Raw genomic sequence first — 23,160 nt, forward strand, 5'->3', positions numbered from 1 at the left:
CAACGTCTCGAGACGCGTTTCACCCCCTGCCCCTCATCGTCGTCAACACCACCACGCATCGAAACGCACATCCACGCATATCACACCCAGCCAAGCATATCCGCCCTCGAAAATCCGGCCGAAAGCGCGCTTGCCCAGTGCAGCTCACACCTTGCCGCGACGTCTTGACCCAGCCAAGCCACACCCGCATTACAGGGCGAGCAAACCGCCAACAACGCCATTGCAAATCCCGTGACAAACATACCTTCGGTCTTTGCGGATTCCGGTCGCGGATGGTTCATCGCTGCTTCGGCAAGTGCGTTGTCTGTCTGCATGATTAGTATGCTGAGGCCGTGGAATCCGTGGAGATTGGGTATAAAGCGATAGGTCATCGCACTGTTGTAGGGCACAATGAGAGTAGCGCCGACTTTTGCTTTCTGAAGCTGACGGCGAAGCTCTGCCGGATGGTCGCTTTTCGAAAGGAACCTCTGCTTCGACACTCTTTTCTTCTTTAGAGGCGGACCTCTGCCGATTTGGCTCGTCGCGAGCAAATGCGCATAGAAGTCGCCGCGCCTTTTGTCCCCGGATCTGGATTTTGAGCGAAGGGAGCGAGAGGACGTCACGAGATCTTTTGGGCATAGTCTCACGAAGGACATCCTCAAAGCTTTAGCGCGAACCAGATCACCATAGATCGCATGCACGCAAGATCTCTAGCTTAGCGCTTTATCAGAGTCATGAATTCGTGATATCTATAGTCTAGCAACACATCGGGATCTACCGACAAAGATGCAGTGAAAGTTGAGACATGATGATGATGATAGGCAACGGGTGAACATGACATTATGCACTAAAAAGAAGAGATGACCACGTAAAGAATGAATGGCTGCCCCATTTAAGTAATTCTTGTTTCAGTTTAACATGTGCCGTCATATACGTTATGACGCCTAGTGTTGTTCCCATACTCGTACAGTTGATCGTTCTGCCAGGCTGTTGTAGCAGATCTTGTCTAGACATGAAGGAAAAGCGTCGCGCGTAGTGCAGAAGAGCTTGGCGACGCTGAAGGCCAGTGGGTACTTCGAAAGAGTAACCCATGACGAGCGCGCTTAGGCGAAGGCTCCGACAATAGACATACCAGCTGCGCCCATAAGGACGTAGATGAATGCATATGTCTTGGTGCTGCCGGTCATTGTGTGCTGAGCCTCCTCGGAAAGGAAGTCCTCGGCCAACAGATCGACAAGCGCAGCATAGATCAGAAGACCGGACGAAATGGCGTTAAACACTCCGACGATGATCAGACCAAATGCCGAGTTGGGGTCGTAAGATCCACGAGTAATGAGTCCGATAGCCTGGCCAATGGGCGCGGTGGTACCGAAAGCAACAACGAGAGCCCAGGGCTTCCAGCTGTTCTTGGGGTAAGGAACATCCGCGATACGTGTGCCGAGACCGAGACCCTCAAACATCTGATGGAAGACGATGGCGATGAGCAGGATGATGAAACCCTCGGCTGTGATGGAAATGGTCATGCCGACGAAGACGGAGTGGAACAGGATACCACCCTCGATGAGCGTGATCTGCATGGACTGCTTCTTGAGGACAAGAGGATCGACAGCCGCCTCGACGTCGTCGTCAAAGTACGAGTTGGCCTCTGGTTGATGAGGAGCCTGTTGCTGCTGGTAGGATGGCATAGGAGGCATGGCGCGGTTGATCGTGGCAAGCATCTCGTCGCGCTGGCGCACGTATTGCTCGTAGAAGACGATGAACCATGGTGGCATCTCGGACTTGGCCTCGAGCTCGTCGCTGCCGCTCTTGGGGAACGGGAAGTTGTCCACGGGGTAAGTTGACTCCTCGACCCATCCTCGCTTCTCGTCGCGCTGAGCAAGCATTGTCTTCTGCGAATCGTAGCTCTCGACTCGTCGGATGGGGTTGTTGAAGGCTGCCTGGATGCCAGTGGTGGAAGGGTGGGCGTGTTGTGCACCGTTGAATGCCTCTCCTGTCGCGCCACCGTGGCTGTGACCGCCAGTCTTTGCGTGAAGCCACATCTCAATCGTGAAGAGGATGAAGAGCGAACCCATCATGATCACACCTGGTAGAGCAGGGTAATCGTCGGTGAATAGATCCGGTAGGCATGGGTCGTTGAGCGACGCAAAGGCGGTCGGCAATAGATGGACGAAGGCAGTAGCGATTAGAACACCAGTACCAAAGTGCTTGCAGAAGAAGAAGACCTTCGGTGGGATCTTCATCCACTTGACCTTCTTTGCCACTACTGGAAATCCAGCACCGAAGATGGAAGCGAAGAACACAATGACTAAGAAGACGTTAGTGGTGTACTATGATCAGCATGGATGTACTTACAAACTGCAGCAACGTGCAGAGGAAAGTCATAGACGGCAGCATCCGCCTCGCTGCCGCACTGAGGCTTCTCCGTGTCGGACATGGCGAAGATTACAAAGAATGTATGTTTAGTTCAAGGAATGTGTGGAATAATCCCAGACTTGCCAGCAGTCCCGTCGCCGGCGACGATGAACAAGAAGAAAGAGACGAAGAAAGAAAGGAAGTCAACACACTCTCTCAAAGAGTAACAAGAACTGAAAACGCACAGAAGTGATGTTGTGAATATGGGCAGCAGGCTCGGCACTCCAGACTATGTATTGCTTTAAGGGCCAGTAGGATAAGAGACACTAACCGCATCATGCAGATCTGCACGTCTCCAGAACACCTGAAGACGATAGTGGGACCTCGATACAGTGGCCTGTGCCTCAGCTATCGCCTGCAGTGATAGGTGCTCCAAGCAGCAAACGCGGAGGTCCAGACGGTGTCAGGACCAGCCAGCCTTGCGCCGAAGACGAAAGAAGCATTGCCATGAGGTTTCCAGGCAGGAACTGGAATTGCCTGCGCCCAGCCTTCGAAGCTCATTGGAGACGGCTGTCATGCGCGTAGATGCTTGGCAGGCACGCTCGATCTGCGAAGGGGTGGGGATGTGATGCGGCTCAAGTCTCGTTTCCGGCGAGTGGGCCAAGCGAGTGGGACAGCTGACGAAGTGTGGAGGTGCGAAGCATTAGGGGTGAGGCTTGACTGCTGCCATCTGGTGCAGCTGGAGTTCGAAGTGGCTCAGCATGCCGATGTCGTTGGCCAATGGGCCGTTTCGCGATTGCGTTGACGTGTGTGGGCCAAGCTCGGCTTAGTTTCGTGCCGTAGCGATAAGCTTGGCATGGGCCGACTCGGTGAGTTTTGAAACCTGGAGATGTAAAAGAAAGTCGTCGTGGGGATATAGATGGCGTCCACTATGGCCCCACGCTGCAGCCGATGCAATCCTGCCGCGGCGATCACTGCGTTCCAAGGCTGCGCTATCTGTCAGGCGTGTGACGATTTTAGCCGGAGGGAAAGAATAGCCAACCCTGGAGAACTTGCGACGCGTCTTCCGAGTCATCAAACCACCGCACCAACAACAATTCCATCAAGCCCACCTCAAGAATGGAGATGGGTGTGTGGGGACGCGTTCGTCCACAGATGACAAGCTTTTCAACGCGTCTTAGCATCGTAAAAGTTCCGGTCAGTTTAGATCGCCGCTAACATCTCCACGTTGTACACGCGTGCGCGGGCATTTTCACCACGCCTCCGCGCATGCAGACAGCCAAGCCTTATAAGGTATCAAGATAAGGCCAAGCTCATCAAGTCATACCATAACAGGTATCACGGCTAACCCGCCATGTACTAGCGAGCCGTTGGAAATGCTTAGCGAGTTTCATGCTCCGTGCCCAGCATTCCTACACCTGCACCAACGCGCAGTATTCACACAATGTGGCACCGAGTAAACGATCTGGCCATTCCACTATGACTTCAGGGTTCAGAGAAAGAAACTCCTGCGGAGGAGGGCGGGAAATGCGCCGCGGTGGCGTTGGCAGCGGTGCTTTATTACATTGCATGCCCTGAGCTGAGGCATATATCACCCACTTCGTAACTCGCACACCGTAGCAGATCCTAGAGATCGCCCACACACACACATACGCGTCCCTCAGCCCATTGTCCGGACACCATGACTTCCGATCTTCACAGTATGTCTCAGGCAACCCAAGCCCGTGGTTCTCTTGTCTGACCGTCCGTCTAGCTTCACCTAATGGCCCATCACACGACCAAGCTGCTGGGCAAACAAGCGCTCCAGTAGGCTCTGGCACTACGCCTTCGTCAAACCAGGCCAATGTCGGCGCCGAGCATAGGACAGATGCCATTGAGCGGCTGTCATCTGTAGACAATGCATCGTCGCGGGGAGCCAAGGACGATGTCACCATCACCGTCCACAACGATCCACTCGATCTCCGCAAACACATGCGCGACGATGTGACCCAGAAACAGATGAAGAGTGACTATCCACTCGCCAAGCCCAGGCACATGAAGAAGTTCTACACAAGACAGAATGCTTTGATCGACCAATTTCTTCAGAGCGGAGATGAAGAGCGCTTGGCTGCTCTTGACATGGTCGAGAATGGACCCAAGGTCCGCTTCGCCGTGAACGCTTCCTTCATCGTCAACTTCTGCTTGTTCATCATTCAGATGTATGCGGCCATCTCCACAGGCTCGTTGTCGCTGTTTGCGACAGCTGCAGACGCCTTCATGGACTTGGTCTCGTCGGTGGTCATGCTCATCACATCTCGCATGGCAGCCCGGCCAAGCGTTTACAAGTACCCCGTGGGGCGGACGCGTATCGAGACGATCGGCATCATCATGTTCTGCTGTTTGATGACGACGGTAGCCATCCAGCTCATCGTAAGTACTCCTTCCCGTGTGCCCGGCTCAGCTATTGACATGTAACAAGATCGAATCTGGGCGTTCCTTGGCTGGCGGTGCCACGGAATCGGAGGAGCTCCACATCATCCCCATCGCCTTCGTTGCGACAGCCATCTTCTGCAAAGGCTCACTATGCGTCTACTGCTTCATCTATCGGCGTTACCCCGCTGTCCACGTCTTCTTCATCGACCATCGCAATGACATTGTCGTCAATGCCTTTGGTCTTGCCATGTCAATCGTCGGTAGCCGCGTGGTCTGGTATGTCGACCCTATCGGTGCTATTCTCATCGGTCTTTTGATCTTGGTTTCCTGGGCTGCCAATGCCTTTGACCACGTCTGGCTGCTTGTTGGCAAGTCCGCACCCAAGGACTACATCAGCAAGTTGATCTACATGGTTGTCACACACGACGACAGGATCCAGAGAGTCGATACTTGCCGCGCGTACCATGCTGGGCAGAACTACTACGTCGAGGTAGACATCGTTATGGATGAGGGTCTGCCGCTAAAGGTTACCCATGACGTCTCGCAGACCCTTCAGAGGAAGCTTGAAGGTATGTCTCAGTCACTCACTTACATATACCACCTAATACTAACACGCGACAGGTCTTGCCGATGTTGAGCGAGCCTACGTGCACGTCGACTACGAGAGCGAGCACGACATCTTCGAGGAGCACAAGCCCCTCTACGAAGTCACGCAGTCGAAGACCATCAAGGAACGCGTCAAAGCTTTGCGCTACTTGTTCAAGAAGAACGAGAAGGGTGCTTAAGCATCTATACCTGTATACCATGTATTTCTACGGTGCCACTAGCATCAAAAGTTCACGTTTTCCATTACCTCATTTATACCCCGGCGCAGCAATATACAAAGCCGCTGTTGTTACTGTTACTGCTACTGTTAATGCGAATGTTATTGTTAATGAGACACATTGTCTTAACCCTAGAGCTGTCGTCTGCATCGTGTCTCTCCTTCTTCATCTTTCTTTGTCTTAAGCCTTTGACACCCTACAATGATACTGAAACCACTGTTAGACAGCCACTACCTCTTTCTCTCAACTTTTTGTCTCTTCTCATCATTGACCTTACCAGCCAAACCTCCGCCTTCTTCTAGAAATCTCACGCCCACATCCCCCGCTTCCTAGTTCACATATCTATTTACGCATCTTGATATTCTAGCAACCCACGATATGTCTCAACCTTCACTTTCTCCCAGTCTAACACTTCTAGACTCCGAGATTACTTATGAACAACCAGCTTCACCAGCAACTGCCCTGTCCGATCACTCCGATGAGACTGGAATTACTCATAAAGAACCATCATCAGGAACAGCCGCATCAGACCACTCCGATGACACCGATGACACTGAAAGCACTCACGAAGAACCATCATCACCAGTAACAGCCCCATCCGACCACTCTGATGGCACAGTCGACGCCGCTGACGCCGCTGACGCCGCTGACACAAAGGCCCTTCCCACCAAAGACGAAACAAAAGAGCGTAGGCCTCTAAGCAAAGTACAAGAGCTAGCAGCTTGGTATGATTCACAGGCGAACGGAAACTTGCGATTACAAGTCTTAACTTGGGATGGAAAAGCGTGTGAGGTGCCTAAGAATGAATGCAAGAAGTCTAAGAAGTCTGCGCAAGCGGAGTAGGGGTTGATCTAGCAAGGCACGATAGATGGTTTCGTTGGTGGTAGGAAATGCGAGGGGATGGGCGGGTCAGATAGATGTCTGCTTCTTCGAAGAGCGATGGGCGTTGGGTTGGCTTGTAGAGTGACAAACCATTATTTTACCAGCTTGATCGCGTGGTAGTACTCGTGTTCTTCTCATGCATAAAACGCTCTCTTCATCCCAACCTTGGCAAACGCACTATCACAATGTTGTACTGTTCAGGCGTGTCACGAAGAGACTACTAGGCAAAGCTATACGGCTAAGCGGTGTGGGTTCAAGTTGGGGGATTGTATGAAGGTTGTTAGGGCTTGTGCTGAGGACTTGCGCGGCGGGATTGAGGGAGGGGAGGGGAGAGGTGGGCTGTATTTTTTTTTGAATTCCCTGAAGCAGGTTCATTTCCATTATGATGTTTTTGAAGTACATGATTTCTCCGAGCTAAGCCAGCGGCTCACATGCTGAGCTGGTAGACGAAGGACAGGGATGTGCGCGTTCACCTTGAACTCATCGTCTCCATCATTTCTTGCGCTTTTAGTCTGCTGAACATAGAGCTGTGCTCGTGCCGCGCCAAACAAACAACCCTCACAGTCAAGTCGTTTCACCGGCCTTCTTGTGCCCAACCCAATGCGATATGAGGACAGTTTCACCGTACTCACTCGTTTCCGCAAGAACTTCAGGGCACCACGCTTCTTTTGCGAGGATACCCCACGCGCCTGTGGACCAGAGCGAATCATTTAGAGCCCCAGCGCGGCTGTCATGAAGGCGGACATCTTCCTTGTCGAAATTGATGTAGACCTTGACAGCGCCATCATCCAAGGGCAGCCATGCACCTCCATCGCAACGAGCGGCTTCGGAGCGGGCTTCGCGGTTGACGAAAAAGTGTGTAGGGTAGCCTCGGCTTGTATTGACGTAGAAACCATCTTGGCTCCTGAACAGGGTGACATTGTTCTCTATGCGATCGAATATCCAGACGAGAGAGTCCTTGCGAGGACGCTCCTTATATTGATCTTGAAGTGCGATAGCCCAAATATTGACACGAATCTCGGCAGGCAGGCGGGAGAAATGATGGAAAGTCGGCTTTGGCAAGAGTTCTTTGGCTTCTGTCGATGGTTCTGGGTCGATAACGATGGGGGTGAACCGCTGTATCCAATCCGTTATGTAACCCCTGCCCATGGTGAGACCGAGATTGATATTGACGATCGGACCTGATCCCCGCATGCGATCGTGGCGGCGGACAAAGGTTAATAGAAATGCGCGTGGAGACAGTCCGCCTGGAGAGTAGTTTGGTCGCTCTCTTGAAGCAACGACAATATCCAGGTGTAGATGAGCAGTTTGCAATGAGTGAGAGAGCGCAGGATTCTCCGTGTAGCGAGATCGCCTCTCACCAAAAGTAAAGGCAGGAGCGTTTGCTGGTGCACGTGACGCCAAGCCCGGCGTCGCCATGACGTGATGAGGCACAGTCTCGCGACTTGCTCAAATCCACCTCGCTGCGCAAGCTCTCGCTACCCACCTGAAATAGATCTCTATCAGCTTCATCCCGCCAATTCTTGGACACTGGCCATGACGCGCACGTCTTTTCGGGTTCACGACCGAAGAACCCGCCAGAGTAACCCCAATGATGAGAGTGAGAGTGCAACCAGAGCGACACTGCTCTTCCGGACTGCCGAATGAGTCGTTGACCTTTCTCATCAGGCGTTCGTCTCTTACTCATGACGAAGATGTGATCTGATAATCAACCAAGCCCCAGACTGGTGTGCGGCTTACAGCTCTAGCTCGCGAGCGCTGGTACCCAGGTATTATCATATTTGTTGGATACTTACTGAAGGTGTTAGTCAGTCCCAAGATGGATGGCTACAAGACCTACGAGTCTGATAACTCTATCACTCTGCGAAGAGACACCGAGCAATGTCCTCCCAACAACCTCCGCTTTAGTGGCCCAATGATGGCATAGCAGCTTCCTCGGCGGTCGTAGCTAGCCATTCTTTGATGATGTTTAGTAATTTCGATCCAGAAGACAGCCACGATTGACTACACAGGCGGACTTGGATACTGAGCCGCCGGGTTATCCGGCGAAGACCTGTGGCCCGCATTCGACGACGCCGGACCTGTCGCCGCCAGCGCAAAGTACGGATTATCCGGCATAGACATGCGCTTCGGCATGATACTCGCCAAACTCGGCAACGTAATCTGAACCCTCGTCTCCGGCTTCGGATTAAGCTGAATCAGTAAATCCGCCTCTTTAATCTCCCTCAGCACATCTTCAACGTCACGCCCCTTCCTCACCCTTCTCAGGAGCTCATAAGACTCGCTGTCAGAGCTCGTCCGGATCAACTTGAACAATTCGACATAGGCTTCGTTCTCGGCTTCCAAGGCATCGTATTTGCGTTTCAGTGCTTGGCCCTGGGTTTCGGATGACCGGGTAGCGTAGTGGCAGGATGTTGTCCGCTTGACGCATTCGATACAGACAGGTCGCTCGCCGTTACATTTGATCTTCCTCGCGCGACATTGGTCGCAAGCAGACGCGACGCGATCACGAGGTAAAGGCGGGAGAGGCTCATTGCGCGGGCGAACAGCAGACGGGAGGAGCGGTCTGAGTGGACGCATCGTTTTCGAAAGGGGGGGGAAAGCAGGAAGAGGTCCGCGGAGAGAACCCTCAAAACCGAAGGCTGGGAATGAGAAATGCGATCATGGTGGGCCCCAAAAACCCGGTCATCCATCTTTTAAGGTAATGATGGAATTTCTCGAATATCGATGCTGCGGAAAGACCAGGCCTAAATGGATCTCGATGGTAATTGGAACGCGGCAACTTAGCCCGCCAATCGGAAGTCGGGGTCGCGATTGGGTACGTAGCCGAACTTCATCTTTTGCGCAGCAGCTTTTCTACGTGAGGGAATGCGAATCCGGCGACTGCCATTACGTGCCGTCATCTTGGTGTTCGCACGGCTCGTTTAATATGCGTCTTGGTACTATACTTCATCGAAGATGCCCATGTATCCGCCGCAAGCACTCCAGCACTGGCATGGCATCATCCCGCTCTTTGGAAGACCTACTCCCATCTGATTGGCGACGGTACAATAACTCCGTGTGTATTTCTCATTCGTCAACAAGCACATATACTAGAAAGAGATTCGATGGTGTACTGTAGCAGATGCAATGGTCGTTCCACATTCGTCCTACTAACGGTGCACCTGCAGCTGTGCAAGCAGGGCTTTACTCCGGTTAGCCGCATCGAGATTTCTGCGGCTGCATCTGCATAGACAGCAGATTATTTGTTCTCCACCGCAATAGTCTTGGTCTCGTATCATGACAGTCCTCGAAAAGCTACCTACGGCCGCGGTTCTGCATTATACGCATGGTTCAAGGTGGAATTACCTCCTTGGGGTAATCCAGACGTCAACGCAGACACAGATGGGGTATGCCTTAGCGTATGCTAGTGTGTGTCGGACCTGTACTTCGAAAGGTGAGGGCTGCATGCTACCGATGAGGAAATGGGTCGCACCGGAGCGTCGTCCGCAGCTCAATTGGTTGTTCTCAGCAAGCGTACGGCGGATGGAGCGTGCGACACGTAGTGGCATCGCTCGGAGACAGAGGCACGCGCTTCCAGATGAGGTTGGTAAGCTGGGAGTGCGCTTCATTGGCTGGGAAGTCTTCCCGCAGACCCTGATCTACGAGCGAGTGAACACCGTCATTGTTGTTTACGCTGCTGTGATTTCATATCTCACGACATTTTGACGATGATGAGTCCAGAAGTTGAGTCGATAGTGCCTTGTGATCTCTACGTTGGAAACGGCACGAACCGATACAGCGAATTAAGTAATCGGGATAGTTTCTCATTCCGCCGCATGCAACTTGTGGCTTGAATTATTATGGAGCGAACGCTACGTTATTCGGCCCGCACACGCACATGGTCATCGGTGAACAAGGCCGTTCCAGTCGTGTCTTTTCCGTGACCCTCTGGTTGAGAGATATTGCATGGAAAGAATGAGTCAAGCAGATATACCATGAAACTCTGTCGGAGTATACCCCGAGTTTACGATAGCTATCCATTCTACCTGGGCAGCACGCCTCTAAACGGCGTGATGTCATGACTCGCAAGAGTGAGGTTCGATGTTTACTTTTGCTCGTCGGCTGTCGTCTGCGCTACAGATAACCGAGATCTCAGGGCTGAACAGGTTGGGGAACAACGTTGTTGATCTTGGGGCGGCCGGCTCCGTACCCGTACTGCCAAGGGCCGCGGTACCCGAGGGTGTTGATGAGGCTCTGATTGAGCTTTTTGGAATGAGTCGACCGAGGTGTTGAAGTTGGGGTTACGTTGCATTATTGTCATCAACACCATAGCATCGTTCTAGCGGGTCTCTTTTTCTCGAATGTCCTACGGCTTACTAATATGAGTTTATTCCTTTGCCATGTATTGTATGGTATCACTAACCAATGTTGCCAAGTATCTGATCATCAAGGTATTCACGAAAGCCTCATCGTGAGAACACCAATCAAGTTTGAGCGGGATAGGTTGAAGGATAGTGTGTTACTGATGCACCTTCTTGAGGCACTAGGCATGCCCGAGAACGACATCAAAGCTATCGCAATGCCACCGTGTACCATATTCTTTCTCAATGACCAACTAGAACCGAGATCAGGCCCCATTATGAGCCAAAGACAGACTCTATTATTCACAGAACCTAGACAATTCCGACCCTCATCATTCATCATCCCCAATCCTTCATTCAAATCGCCGAACCCTTACAAAACCTCAAAGCTCAACTTTGATTCCTCCTCCCACTGCTTCGCAAAATTCTTCAATACCTCGGTCCTCTTCCTCGCCATCTGTTTCCCCGTCTCTGTCTTCATCATCCCCTCCAAATTCAACAACTTGTCCTCGAAATGATCAATCGCCCTATCCATAGGCTCCCCGGGCATCTTAGCCGCCCCATAGGAAAAACAACGTCCAATCCCCACTGCACCAATAGCATCAAGACGATCTGCATCCTGTACAATTGCTAGTTCAGGATACGCTGCTAAGACACCCGCGGTAATAACGGGCTCGCGTATCTCGTGTGAATAGGATACGTGATTAACGATATTGTCTACCACCACAGCCAGTTCGTAGTTTGAACCATGGTCCTTCAAGATATCCAAAATTTGCCTCTCGGCTTTTTGGCCTGGTCTGACGTATTTATGGTCGCCTACGTCGTGTAGAAGGGCGGCTAGGAAGAGGGCTGTGGTGTCGTAGCTGACGGAGGGGTCGCGAATGAGCTCGGCTTGAAGAATGCGGTTTGCGTTTGAGACGACGCGGAGAATGTGGTTGTAGTCGTGCGAGTTGTCATATTTTGACATGTAGTTGTGGACGAAGGCGTTGATGGAAGCGAAGAGGGGTTTGTACTCTTCGTGTATTGGGACTTGAGGCACTGGGATGGGGTTTGTGGGTTGAGGCGCCATGGTATGAGTTATGGGGTGGGTAGGAGGGTCGATGTGGTTTAAGCACTGATATTGCTCTCGTATAGAAATCCTCTCCAGTGTTCGCACACGTAGATTAGGAAGTGACGAGCGAGTGGAAAATTCCGATCTGGACACGACGCAACGAAACAGGGCTCTGTGATGCTTGAAGGAAGGGTGTCTGTGTACTTTAAAGGGCTGAGAGACGTGTAACGCGTTTTTCTGCCCACGCGGAGTCACATGATTGGCGACTTTCGTCCCTGAGACCAGCCGTCGCCCCTTCCATGCTCTCTCAAACATTCTGAATGGCATCAGTGAACATGACATTCCATATGAGATGCAACCATCTCTCTAAAACTGGCTTAGAACGAAAAGGAACAAATAGGAGTTCACTCATGTCAGTGCAGGTGGAGACGAACATCCGGGGTAGCTGAGCCGCAGCAGCCTCGGTACTTGGGCGGTTGGTAGCGCACGCGATAATGGAGCCATGATCTCACCCTCGCCCATCGCTCCTATCTACACACACGTGCACTCGGACACCACGACCACATCCACGTCGCGCAATCGCATCATCTCGGCGCGTCAGCTGGGGCGACTGCAGACATGTACAGGCAGGCGACGCAGAAAACGGGCGAGGTGCTGTCCATGCCGTCGCAGTGGCTGGGCATGTACTCCGACTTCATCACCAAGAACAGCAGCGCCGTCACCCAGATTGAATCCGCACTGCGGTCACTGACATATATCATTCCTGGTTAGTCAGCTCTGTATCTGTATTTGCGCATCTCGCTAATCACGAACAGGCCGCTTCCGGGAATCAGAAGTCGCATCCGAATCCAGTAGGTCGCGTCCGGCTATCGCGCATTCGTCCCGACTAACACGACCCAGTACACAGCGGCGTCCAAGTACTCTCCCTATATCATGACTCTCTCCTCTCAAAAGCCATGGCACAAATGCCCGGAACGCGGCGGCAGCCCCTCACCCCGCATCATCGATACACCAAGTTCTGGACGCAGAACTCGCCCACATACAAGCGCATCGCGCTAGTGCTCCAGATGATCCAATACACAGAACTGCTATGGGAGATGGCAGCGAAGCGGAAGGGCGAGAAGGTGCGATGGCGCGTGGTCGTGTTGCTGGAGATTGTCAAGGCAGTATGTCGGTTGCTGCTGCTTCGATTGACCAACTCGAGACCGCTCCTGTCGCCGCCGCTTCCACAACGAGAGATTGACCCGAGCTCGCTGGAGGAGTCGTCTGCATCGGCTGATGGCATGGACACACCGCCAAGTGAGCGCTCAGTCGAGGCAGAGAACTGGGCAATGCCTAGGACCGGCCTTTCCATGCCCAGCCTACCGGACTCTTCGGATATCTCAAGCTACCTCCTCTCCAAGGTCCTGACTGCGGACGACATCAAGCCACCCAAGGCGCTGCTCCACCGAGTGAGCGGAAAGGGTGAACTGGCCGAAGCACTCTACATTCTCCGACCGGTTGTCTACGCGCTGGCAATGCAACATTTCAGTGGCGACAGGAAGAGCTGGAGGCCGTGGTTGATTGGTGTCAGCATGGAGTACGGCGCAAGGCAACTGGCCAAGAAGGACTTCCAAGAGCGACTCGCCGGAGGCCTTCGTGGGCTGACCGGACTGGAGAAGGAAGAGCTGCGCAAGCGGGGCTGGTCCCTGGGATGGTGGGCAATGCGCGGCGCTTTCTACGAGAACATCACCAAGTAAGTCTTGTCATGCCGACGTCCATCGATCCATGACTAACAATGCATAGGGCCTGGATCCACAGCATCACCGGATCGCTGAAGGGCAAGCCTCTTCTCGACATGGTCGGCGGTGTCATCGAAGACTACGAGTTCCTCTGGGATCAGTACTACTTCCCCACTGCTACCCTATGATTGTTCCTTCGTCACGCACTTCCTGGACTAATGCGATAATGTTTGGCCTTCGCTTTTGCATGATTCGATCGCTGGACTGATCTTGGGTGGTTTCGCGTCTTCGCCTTCGGCTTTTTGTATATCATCCTTTCTTCAGATACCAGACATTTGCCATTTTTATAGTCCGTTGATTCTAATTGACGTATCCATCTACCTTTTTTAGTTGTGCTGAATTATCGCAATTCCCATGTCGCTCACTGACGCACTGCTGGAAGTACTAGCGCGCGAGCTCTGACCCACCCTCACCATGTCCAGTTCCGAAAGCTTCGATGGACACCGCAGAGCCGCATCAACAACAACCACCATCACCGCCCTCCCCCACAATCCCCACCCGTATCGCTGCCAACCGCCCAACACCTTCCCCGGCGATACTGAGTCCACATCTCCAAGATGCCCGCCACCACAGCTGAGACGCTGTCACTCGTGACCCGCAACGTCTCCGTCGCGCCGCTCGTCCTCCTCTCCGCCGCCGACCACTACGGCCGCCAAGCAAAGGGAACAAAGAGGAGAGTAGTCGGTGTGCTCCTCGGACAGAACGACGGCAAGAACGTGCGGGTATCCAACAGCTTCGCGGGTGTGTAGCCCCTCCATTGTCCCGTTTGCCGCCTGGACGGTGGACAGGACAAGCGACGTTCCGCCAGCTGACAGACCTGCAGTGCCGTTCGAGGAAGACGAGAAGGACCCGTCAGTATGGTTCCTAGACCACAACTACGTCGAGTCGATGAACGACATGTTCAAGAAGGTCAACGCGCGGGAGAAGCTCATCGGCTGGTATCACACAGGGCCTAAGCTGAGGGCGTCGGATCTGGAGGTCAACGAGCTGTTCAAGCGATACACACCGAACCCGCTACTCGTCATTATTGATGTACAGCCGAAGGAGGTGGGCGTACCCACAGACGCCTACTTCGCGGTGGAGGAGATCAAGGATGTAAGTGTTCAGCACATGCTCGGTGGCGGCAGCAACACAGTCGCCGGTCTCTCACCCTATAGAATCAATGCTAACATACCCAGGACGGCACAACCACATCCAAGACCTTCGTCCACACCCCCTCAATAATCGAAGCCGAAGAGGCCGAGGAGATCGGAGTCGAGCACCTCCTCCGCGACATCCGCGACGTCGCCGTCGGCACCCTCTCCACACGCATAACCTCACAACTGCAATCGCTCCAAGGCCTGCACCTCCGGTTACGAGACATAGGCCAGTACCTACAAAAAGTGCTCGACGAAGACCTGCCCGTCAACCACGCCATCCTCGGCAACCTGCAAGACGTCTTCAACCTGCTGCCCAACCTCTCCACACCCAAGGCCGCACCCGTCGGTGGCGCAACAAACGGCGTTGGAGCCTCCGCGGGCCAGGCAGGCGCGGTTGACAATGGCGAACTGGCACGTGCTATGAGCGTCAAGACAAACGACCAGCTTATGGCTATCTACCTGTCTAGTTTGATCCGCGCAATCACCGCCTTCCACGACTTGATCGAGAACAAGATACAAAACAAGCAGCAAGCGGAAGACAAGGAGGCGAAGAAAGATGAGGGTAAAGAGGGCGACAAGGAGAAGAAAGAAGGAGAGAAGAACGGCGAGGTCAAGGAGGGGGAGAAGGGTAAAGAGAAGGGTAAGGAGGAGACGAAGAAGAAATAGGCGTAGCGCAGTAACAGGGATGCGCAGGGCAAAGACATGTGTATTATACTATCTCGGAGCCGATGAGAAGAAAGTAGGGTCGGAATTGGCTTTGGGCTAAGTGACCTGGGCATGTGAAAAGACATGTTATGGATAATGGCTGATAGATGTGATATGATGAAAGAACATGACATCAAGTCGGCTGAGATCATTGTGGTGCTATTGTCTTTTCTGTCTAAGCCGTGCTGCAGCGGCATTGGGTATCGTAACAGCATTCCCAGCCCTTTCTCTTCCCCGCGATAAACATGTACATTTACCTGGCCCCAAAGCTCCAGCACATCAGCCCAGTAACACGAACGGCTGCTGAAAACAACTTCAATCCCCCCACCCAGCAGCCCACCCCGCCGCTTCCTCAACACTAACATCCCTCTCCTCCACAAACCCCCCAAACAACCCCTTACACCTCTCCGCCAACACGCATGCGAGTAGGTGTTTACACACCGGTGGCATATCGTCTCCCAAACTTATACCGCCGAAGACCCACTCCATGCCCTGATTCCCTGTTCTGTCCTCTGCCTGTTGTGCTAGGCCAGACGGTTGATTTGATTTACCCGGATGTACTGCGGTGTTGAGAGACACAAGAGGCGTAGCTTGACCAGCAGGAAAAGCAGCAAACGCAAAAGCAGGACAAGAGCAATTCCAGCCCAGAAGGCGTACTTGGTATGTTGCTAGAGTGTCGTAGGAGGTGGAGAAGCGGGAGGGGCGGTGTTGGGCGGAGCGGACGTAGTATATTGTGTTTAGGTTGGGGGGTTTTGGTGGTGTGGTGGTGGTGGTGTGGTTTGATGGTTCGTCTGGAGCCTTAGACTTGGAGTTGGCGGCAATGTCTGGATGGATGTGCGTCTCTGCTTCTCTCTTCTCGGGTGCGCTGGATTGGGGCTGTGGCGGTACTGGAAGTGTTTCTGTATCTTGCATTTGTGCATCTTCCTCTATCACAGCATTGTTTTGCTCTGCACCAGTCGTCCTCGCAGCAAGTTCTGCTTCATCGCATATCCGAAACCGCGTCACGAGCCGTCGATCGAGCAGGTCCAACGCAGGTACGAATTCATTCGGGAAGAGCACTTGCAGCGAAAGTAGCTGTTTCCTCGTCGCGTCGGATACATTGTTCAACGGATTAGTGCTGGCATTTGCGTTGACAGTAGCTTGGTCAATTAATGGCGGAGCGGCCAGCGAATCGAGTAGTTGAGTTACGAAGTGGCGGCTAGAAGGCAATGGCGATACTGGCGATGCCATTGTAACGCGCGATGGTATGAGTGCATGGTGTTGTGTCGAATTGAAGATGACGTATGTGGGGAATTTGATGGATTGGTGGATTGGTGGATTGGTGGATTGAGTCAAGGCTGAGGCAGTCGCGACGGGAGCGCGGGAAAGCGCGGGGCGAGGTCCACGAAGGCACGTGAAACCGTCAACCCATGGATGTCACGCTCTGTAACGCGCTTCTCTTACTCCTAGAGCTTGACTTGATGAATGCAATAATAATATCTCGATCTCATCGATACGCGTCGAAGCGGTGAAGCAAATACAGTTTGCGTCATTACTGCTCTACTTGCCCTCAGCCCTGCTTACGCCAACTGCAAGATTGTTGGTCAATTCAACTCCCAAGTCTAATGTGCCTGCAGCTGGCAGTCGGCGAGACAGTCTATTTCCGGCAGCCTCGCATTTGTTTTGATGCAGGGCGGACCTGGCAGCAAGCACCCATGACGCCATTTCGCAACGTGGTAATCAAAGGACGGCGCAGCCTTCACTTTTGGCAAAGCCATGAAACAAGGTCCTGCAGCTCGCCATTGTTGTCGTTGAATGGGTGGCAGGTTTACCAGCATTGCAGATGCAGGGTCCCCCATGGTGCTGGCGTAGTGGGAACTTGGGAAGATGGGGCAGCAAGTCATCTGCTCGCATTGTCCTATCGGCTGATCAGATTCGGGCTGGCACCTTGATGCGCAGATCTACCCGCAGAAGGCGCGGCCAGGCTTCTAGACGGACTGCCAGTGTCTGTGGTGTCTGGTGTCGCGATTCAAGACTATTGATTGAGTTGTGCAAAGCGCGCCATGATCGAGAAGTTCAAAGTCTATTGAGTCAGGATCACATTGCTTTGTCCGCGGAACCTACTCGGCATCGGTCTGGGCCGCGCTCGTCGGCGCAAATGGTGAGGGGTACAGCGGAAGCGATATCCTGGGAGATTGACATGGCTGGCATTCAAGGCAAGAGACGGTATCAGGCGGCTGAGGTCAGATGGCAAGCCTGGCGGTAACAGCGCCGTCGAGAGATGAGGGTTGAGGGGTTTCTGGCATACCCCTCCCCCACAGCACGATAACGACGATAAGACACCCCGGGTTTCCGAAGGATGACCTCGACCAAACAGAAGATGGTGTGAAGCCTCATTGCCCCGTGAGCGACGGTGTGCGGAGAGCGTGGGAGGTGTTCAGGTGGACAGGCGTCATGGTGTAGATGACCTAGTTATTTGACCAGCTGAGCACGGGGCTCGCTTTCACATGCTAAGACGAGTGGTAATCGATAACATGGCGGGAACGTACCGCAGTGGGCTAACGACGCACACATCGCATGTTACCCGCTGCGAGACATGAGCTGCCCTGAGTGAACCTTCTAGTCGGCGCTGGTCCTTTGCAGCTCCACGCCAGTGGCGTCGACTACAGCCGCTTGATGGTGTCCATGTCACAAGACCATGAACGGGAACCGCCATTCCACAGAACTCGGTGAGCAGCCTGTCTTCGGTAGCCGCCGCTGACGGAGGGGGGGGGGGTTAGATCCATGCAGATGAGCACTCAATTCGGCCGCCACTGGCCGCGAAAGGCAGTTGAAGTGAATTGGGCTCTGGCAGGTTAAGCAGGTCAAGCAGGTCAAGCGCAGGGTCAAGCATAGTCGATTGGTGCCGATGATGGGTCAATTGCTGGAATGTGGAGCATGTGGGATAGTCATCTCTGCATTATCGACGGCGGTCAGACTGCACAATAGCGTAGTACGAGGAACGATGACGGAAGCGGTGACTCGGACAGTGTCCACCGGAAGCGATCTGTAGAGGGGATTGGAATTGGGCGCTGCGGTGACACGCTGGCTGGGAGGACTGGGAATTGACTGGAATCGGGTGCCAATGACATAGTACCAGGCCTCAGTCGCTGCATCCAGGGCGCAATGAGGGCAGGCAACGTGTATGTAGCCCTGGAGCGCAGTGATGATGTGACGATGGGGACGGTTCATTCGGCCCCGATGGACTAGCCCGGTTTGCTGGGACGGAGCGACAGGTAATCGCCTGTGCAGTGACTCAATCTCTCAGACAGTCAGAGAGCATTGCGCGCTCCCAGCTCCGCCTCACGCGTCGCTGCGCAATTGGCCGCTCTCATTGGAGCCCCCTTCGTCTTCCTTCTATTCACTTCTTGGCCGCCCGCATTCGTCAGCTGCCGGCCGCGCGCAACGGGCGCTCCTCTTATGGATGATGCCTGGCCTGGGAGGATGAGAGCCTGCTGGCACGCGCCAACCGCACACCCTCTTTGTCTGGTTCGCTAGCACATGGGCCGCAGTGTCTCAAAGGACAGTCACACTGGCCTTGTCCATCCTGTAGCCTACTGAAACCCCCGACGCGCCTGGGTGGTGCTTCTTATAACCAGCCCGCTCACCCCGTCTGTTTCGGGACGACTAACCTACCACGCAATTCAATCGTCCTAACTCCGCACTGCTTTTTCAATTGTCACGACTGCCTGACTAATTGCCCGCTCGCATAACTGGTATAAGCAGTCGGTCGGACCATTCTGCCGGCTTCCACGGTCACGTTTGCGCCCGGGCACACCTGACAGCATAACTGTGGCGAAGCCGTTCGCTCAACCAAGGCTGCCTCCTTCCACTCATACTCTACCATTGATCGCATTACCAACGCACCACGCTCCAGTGGCTGCCTGGACACATTCATATATCGCTACCGCCCCGACGTTGCGCTTTAACCAAAGGACAAACTTTCGCACCGCACCACACCGCAATGGCAAACTTGCACTATAAGACGCCCCCGAGCAATCGGCTCACCGTTTCCTCCCTCCTCTCGCCCCCTGAAATGAAGCGATCAGAGTCGTTTGGCACGTCAATTCCGCCTGCCTACTCTCAATCACCCTTCTCCTCCTTCAATTCAGCACCCTCGCAGTCTGCTGTGAAGACCGACTTCATGGCGATCCAGGCAGCAGCCGCCCACCGCATCGCCTACGCCTCCCCGCCAATCTCCCCATACGACACGCAGGCACAGAAGGAGAACATGGAGAGCTCGGAGGAGCAGTGCACACGCGATCCCCAGCTGTTCGTCTCGGCTGATGCAGCGGCACCAATTGCTCACATGCCGCTGTTCCCCGACGAGTCACCCGAGTCAGCCTCGCAAGATGTCATCACCGCGCACATGAAGTCCCACGACTATGCACAACTACAGAGCAAGCCGAGCCGCGCTGACTACGAATTGGTTGCCAAAGTCCGCTCCATTGTCTTCAGAGAGGCCTGCAACAACCCCAAGGCATGGTGGGCTCAAGAACGCGCCTTCGACAAGCAAATCGACGAGGTCCGTAGCGGCCGTGTGCAGAAGCGGCCAGCCTTGAAGAAGCTCGCCCCTGCGCCGTCTTCAAAACTCCGCCAGCCCAAGGTTGCTGTTCCACGGCTGCCTGCTCGCGCCCCTCGTGCCGCACCCAAGGCCAAGCGCACGCCTCTTACTCAGATCCACGACTCATTCGACACCTCCCCCACCACCAAGTCAGCCTCTCCCAAGCCGGCACGGCCAGTCACCAACCGCGACGACTCTGACTACACTGCCATTCCCGACTACGCCCCACCCCTGGACACACTGCCCAAGGGCAATACCAAGGCGCTCAAGGCTGAGTGGAAAGGACAAGCGCTCTCGCTCGCCGACGATCCCGATCGCGAGCTGCTGCACGAGGCTGAGTTGAACCTCGCTGGCACACTCCGCCTCAACTGCGCCACCTACCTCACCAGCAAACGACGCATCTTCCAGGCCCGCATCGAGGCTCTCAAGATTGGCAAAGAGTTCCGCAAGACAGATGCCCAGCAGGCGTGCAAGATTGACGTCAACAAGGCTAGCAAACTGTGGCAGTCATATGACCGCGTAGGCTGGTTCAACCCGGACTACTTCCGCCAGTACCTCTGAGCCCGCATCGCAGAGCCTTTCTCATTCTTTTTACTCTTCTTGGTTACGATGCATCAAGTTGCACTTTGCATCTCGCGGCCCACCCGACTGGGCTCGCTTTCTTTGGATAAGACTGGTATGATTACAAGGAGTGATGGATGTCCTCCTCCGCATGATATTACGAACGGCGTTTCGATGGGTTTTTATGGATACTACTGTTGGCATGAACAGGTGTTCGGGAGTGGATACTGTCCTCCCTCATGGCGTTTTTGGGCTTTTCGACTCTCCTTTTCTTTATCTAACGGCATGCGATACCCCTCAGCTCCCACCAACGAATGTTGTAGTCCCGTGTGGACATTGTCGCCGCAAATGCAGGCTTTCTATCATATTTAGTACTAGACCAGAATGCACTATCTCACATAACTTGAATGTTCTCCGCAATGCCTTTACGTGACGATTTAAATATGCGTTGATGAATTGATGGCGTACTGCGATGCTGCTGCAGTGACGAGTCCGTGATACGTCCGTGAAAGGCTCAGGGTCTCGGGCGGGGATGCGTAAGCTCCACAGGCGTGCAGGCGTGGCGCGGCTGCTCTGTCACTAATTTGGGACAACGGCTTGGCCGACCTCAAACCCGCGCGTTCCCACCACTCCTCCCGCCCGCGACGACTACCTTTCACTCCACCAATCGACTCCGCCGAGTCGCGCGGAACCGCCCATCATGTCGCGCACACAGCAGGTCGAGCATACCGACTCCATCAGCAGCCAGGACCCCAGCCGCGACGAGCCGAAGAAGACCAAGAGCAGGAGGCCGCCGAGTAAGCCTGATATCGACATGCGCGAAGGAGGGCAATGCTGATGGGATCTAGATACTGCGTTCAGGCAGCAGCGCTTGAAGGCATGGCAGTAGGTGGAATTATGGCGGCAGATGGCAGTACCCACGACTAACCGCGCATCAGGCCCATCTTAACGCCGAAGACCGTTCTGCCTCTCTTCTTCATCGTCGGAGTTATCTTTGCCCCCATCGGCGGGCTGCTTCTCTATGCTAGCGCGCAGGTCCAGGAGATCTCAATCGACTACACAAACTGCAACAGCACCGCGCCCGAAGTCCCCGTAAACTTCGACCCCAACGCCGAAAACCCGCTCGACCCAATTCCCGGCGGCAGAGTATCCGCGACTTTCAGATCCAAGGAAGACCCGCAGGCCATGTGGGGTTGGGGCCGCGAGAACTACAGATTCGAGTCCGGCGTTGAGCAAGAGACAAACGTGTGCATCCTCAGCTTCAACATCCCGGAAGACATTAAGCCGCCGATCCTGTTCTACTACCGCCTCACGAACTTCTACCAGAACCACCGCCGCTACGTCAAGTCCGTCGATATCCAACAACTCAAGGGTGATGCCCGCAGTGCCAGCGATCTCAGCTCGGGCGACTGCTCGCCGCTGGACGTAGACTCCGAGACAGGCAAGCCGTACTACCCCTGCGGTCTGATCGCGAACTCCATGTTCAATGACACATTCAGCCAGTTGACGCTTGCCAACCCCGCGGGTGGCACAAACGCCGGTGGCCAGAACTACACCATGACTGTAGAAGGTACTTCGTGGAGCCACGAGGGCGATCTCTACGGCGAGACAAAGTACAAGCCTGAGGATGTTGTGCCACCCCCGAATTGGCAGGAACAATACGAGAATGGCCGTTACGGCGATAAGCTGCCTAACCTGCATACCTGGGAGCAATTCCAGGTTTGGATGAGGACTGCGGGTCTGCCTACGTTCAGTAAATTGTACCAGCGCAACGACAAGGACGTTTTGACTGCTGGTACTTACCGTCTTAAGATCTATGACCGTACGTTCTCCCTCTCCTCTCCCCTCCCTTTTCCTTCATCCCTTTACCCTTCCTCCCTTTACCCTTCCTCCCCTCTCCTCCACTTCATCCCCACTAACACCCCCCAGGCTACCCCGTCGACAAATACAGCGGCACAAAATCCATCCTCATCTCCACGCGCACCGTAATGGGCGGCAAGAACCCCTTCCTCGGCATCGCATACCTCGTTGTCGGCGGTATCTGTATCTTGCTCGGAGCGGTCTTCTTGGCTACGCATCTGATCAAGCCGCGCAAGTTGGGGGATCATACGTATTTGACTTGGAATAATGATCAGCCTAGTAGTGCTACTACGACGGGGAGGGCTGGTGGTGCGTAGATGAGCGCTGCGTTTGGGTTCAGTGGCACTTGAGGCTCGGTGTAAGCTGAGTGTCTTTTACTTGCTGTTTGGGCTGGTATCGTACTGTACGTATATCATAAGCCTTTCTTGTTGGGCGGTTTGGGCGTTTGGGTGTTTTGAGAGCGTAAGGGCTAGAGTATAGTCGTGTTTATTGACAATATCCAATTTCATCATGTTCGATATTCTGATGTTGCGTGCACTAGAAGCCCTTCTCACAGGGTATCGCCATCTAGGATAGGCAAGTGAACTACAGTGGACTGATCACCTCATTGATCCGTTCTTTGACCTCCTTCGCCCTTCAATCTTCTTGACATTTGGAGCCTGCAATGGAGTAGAGTCGCAGAATCAGAG

The 23,160-nt window shown here is 53.9% G+C and overlaps 8 protein-coding genes across 8 annotated transcripts; 5 read left to right on the forward strand and 3 right to left on the reverse strand.

Annotated features, from left to right (window-relative positions):
• Positions 1-1,082: 1,082 nt before the first annotated feature.
• On the reverse strand, positions 1,083-2,413 carry J4E85_010513 (uncharacterized protein; the record flags this gene model as incomplete). Its single annotated transcript, XM_051474722.1, has 2 exons — positions 1,083-2,284; positions 2,332-2,413. 2 exons carry the CDS (start codon positions 2,411-2,413, stop codon positions 1,083-1,085), a joined length of 1,284 nt encoding a protein of 427 aa, XP_051321398.1.
• Positions 2,414-4,012: 1,599 nt separating this feature from the next.
• On the forward strand, positions 4,013-5,528 carry J4E85_010514 (uncharacterized protein; the record flags this gene model as incomplete). The annotated part of the gene is made up of 4 exons (XM_051474723.1): positions 4,013-4,031; positions 4,085-4,740; positions 4,790-5,312; positions 5,365-5,528. 4 exons carry the CDS (start codon positions 4,013-4,015, stop codon positions 5,526-5,528), a joined length of 1,362 nt encoding a protein of 453 aa, XP_051321399.1.
• Positions 5,529-5,945: 417 nt separating this feature from the next.
• J4E85_010515 (uncharacterized protein) lies at positions 5,946-6,410 on the forward strand (the record flags this gene model as incomplete). Its single annotated transcript, XM_051474724.1, has 2 exons — positions 5,946-6,255; positions 6,289-6,410. The coding sequence occupies 2 exons, from the start codon at positions 5,946-5,948 to the stop codon at positions 6,408-6,410; spliced, it is 432 nt and encodes a 143-aa protein (XP_051321400.1).
• A 603-nt stretch (positions 6,411-7,013) lies between these two features.
• J4E85_010516 (uncharacterized protein) lies at positions 7,014-7,598 on the reverse strand (the record flags this gene model as incomplete). Its single annotated transcript, XM_051474725.1, has 1 exon — positions 7,014-7,598. The coding sequence occupies one exon, from the start codon at positions 7,596-7,598 to the stop codon at positions 7,014-7,016; it is 585 nt and encodes a 194-aa protein (XP_051321401.1).
• A 3,567-nt stretch (positions 7,599-11,165) lies between these two features.
• Positions 11,166-11,861, reverse strand: J4E85_010517 (uncharacterized protein; the record flags this gene model as incomplete). Its single annotated transcript, XM_051474726.1, has 1 exon — positions 11,166-11,861. One exon carries the CDS (start codon positions 11,859-11,861, stop codon positions 11,166-11,168), a length of 696 nt encoding a protein of 231 aa, XP_051321402.1.
• A 600-nt stretch (positions 11,862-12,461) lies between these two features.
• On the forward strand, positions 12,462-13,752 carry J4E85_010518 (uncharacterized protein; the record flags this gene model as incomplete). Its single annotated transcript, XM_051474727.1, has 4 exons — positions 12,462-12,609; positions 12,659-12,694; positions 12,744-13,578; positions 13,629-13,752. 4 exons carry the CDS (start codon positions 12,462-12,464, stop codon positions 13,750-13,752), a joined length of 1,143 nt encoding a protein of 380 aa, XP_051321403.1.
• Positions 13,753-14,181: 429 nt separating this feature from the next.
• Positions 14,182-15,429, forward strand: RPN8 (proteasome regulatory particle subunit; the record flags this gene model as incomplete). Its single annotated transcript, XM_051474728.1, has 3 exons — positions 14,182-14,365; positions 14,448-14,719; positions 14,803-15,429. 3 exons carry the CDS (start codon positions 14,182-14,184, stop codon positions 15,427-15,429), a joined length of 1,083 nt encoding a protein of 360 aa, XP_051321404.1.
• A 4,021-nt stretch (positions 15,430-19,450) lies between these two features.
• Positions 19,451-20,611, forward strand: J4E85_010520 (uncharacterized protein; the record flags this gene model as incomplete). Its single annotated transcript, XM_051474729.1, has 1 exon — positions 19,451-20,611. One exon carries the CDS (start codon positions 19,451-19,453, stop codon positions 20,609-20,611), a length of 1,161 nt encoding a protein of 386 aa, XP_051321405.1.
• Positions 20,612-23,160: the final 2,549 nt, after the last annotated feature.

Source organism: Alternaria conjuncta (genome assembly GCF_024043145.1).
Source record: "Alternaria conjuncta strain BMP 0040 chromosome Unknown scaffold_24, whole genome shotgun sequence".
Lineage (NCBI taxonomy): Eukaryota > Fungi > Ascomycota > Dothideomycetes > Pleosporales > Pleosporaceae > Alternaria > Alternaria conjuncta.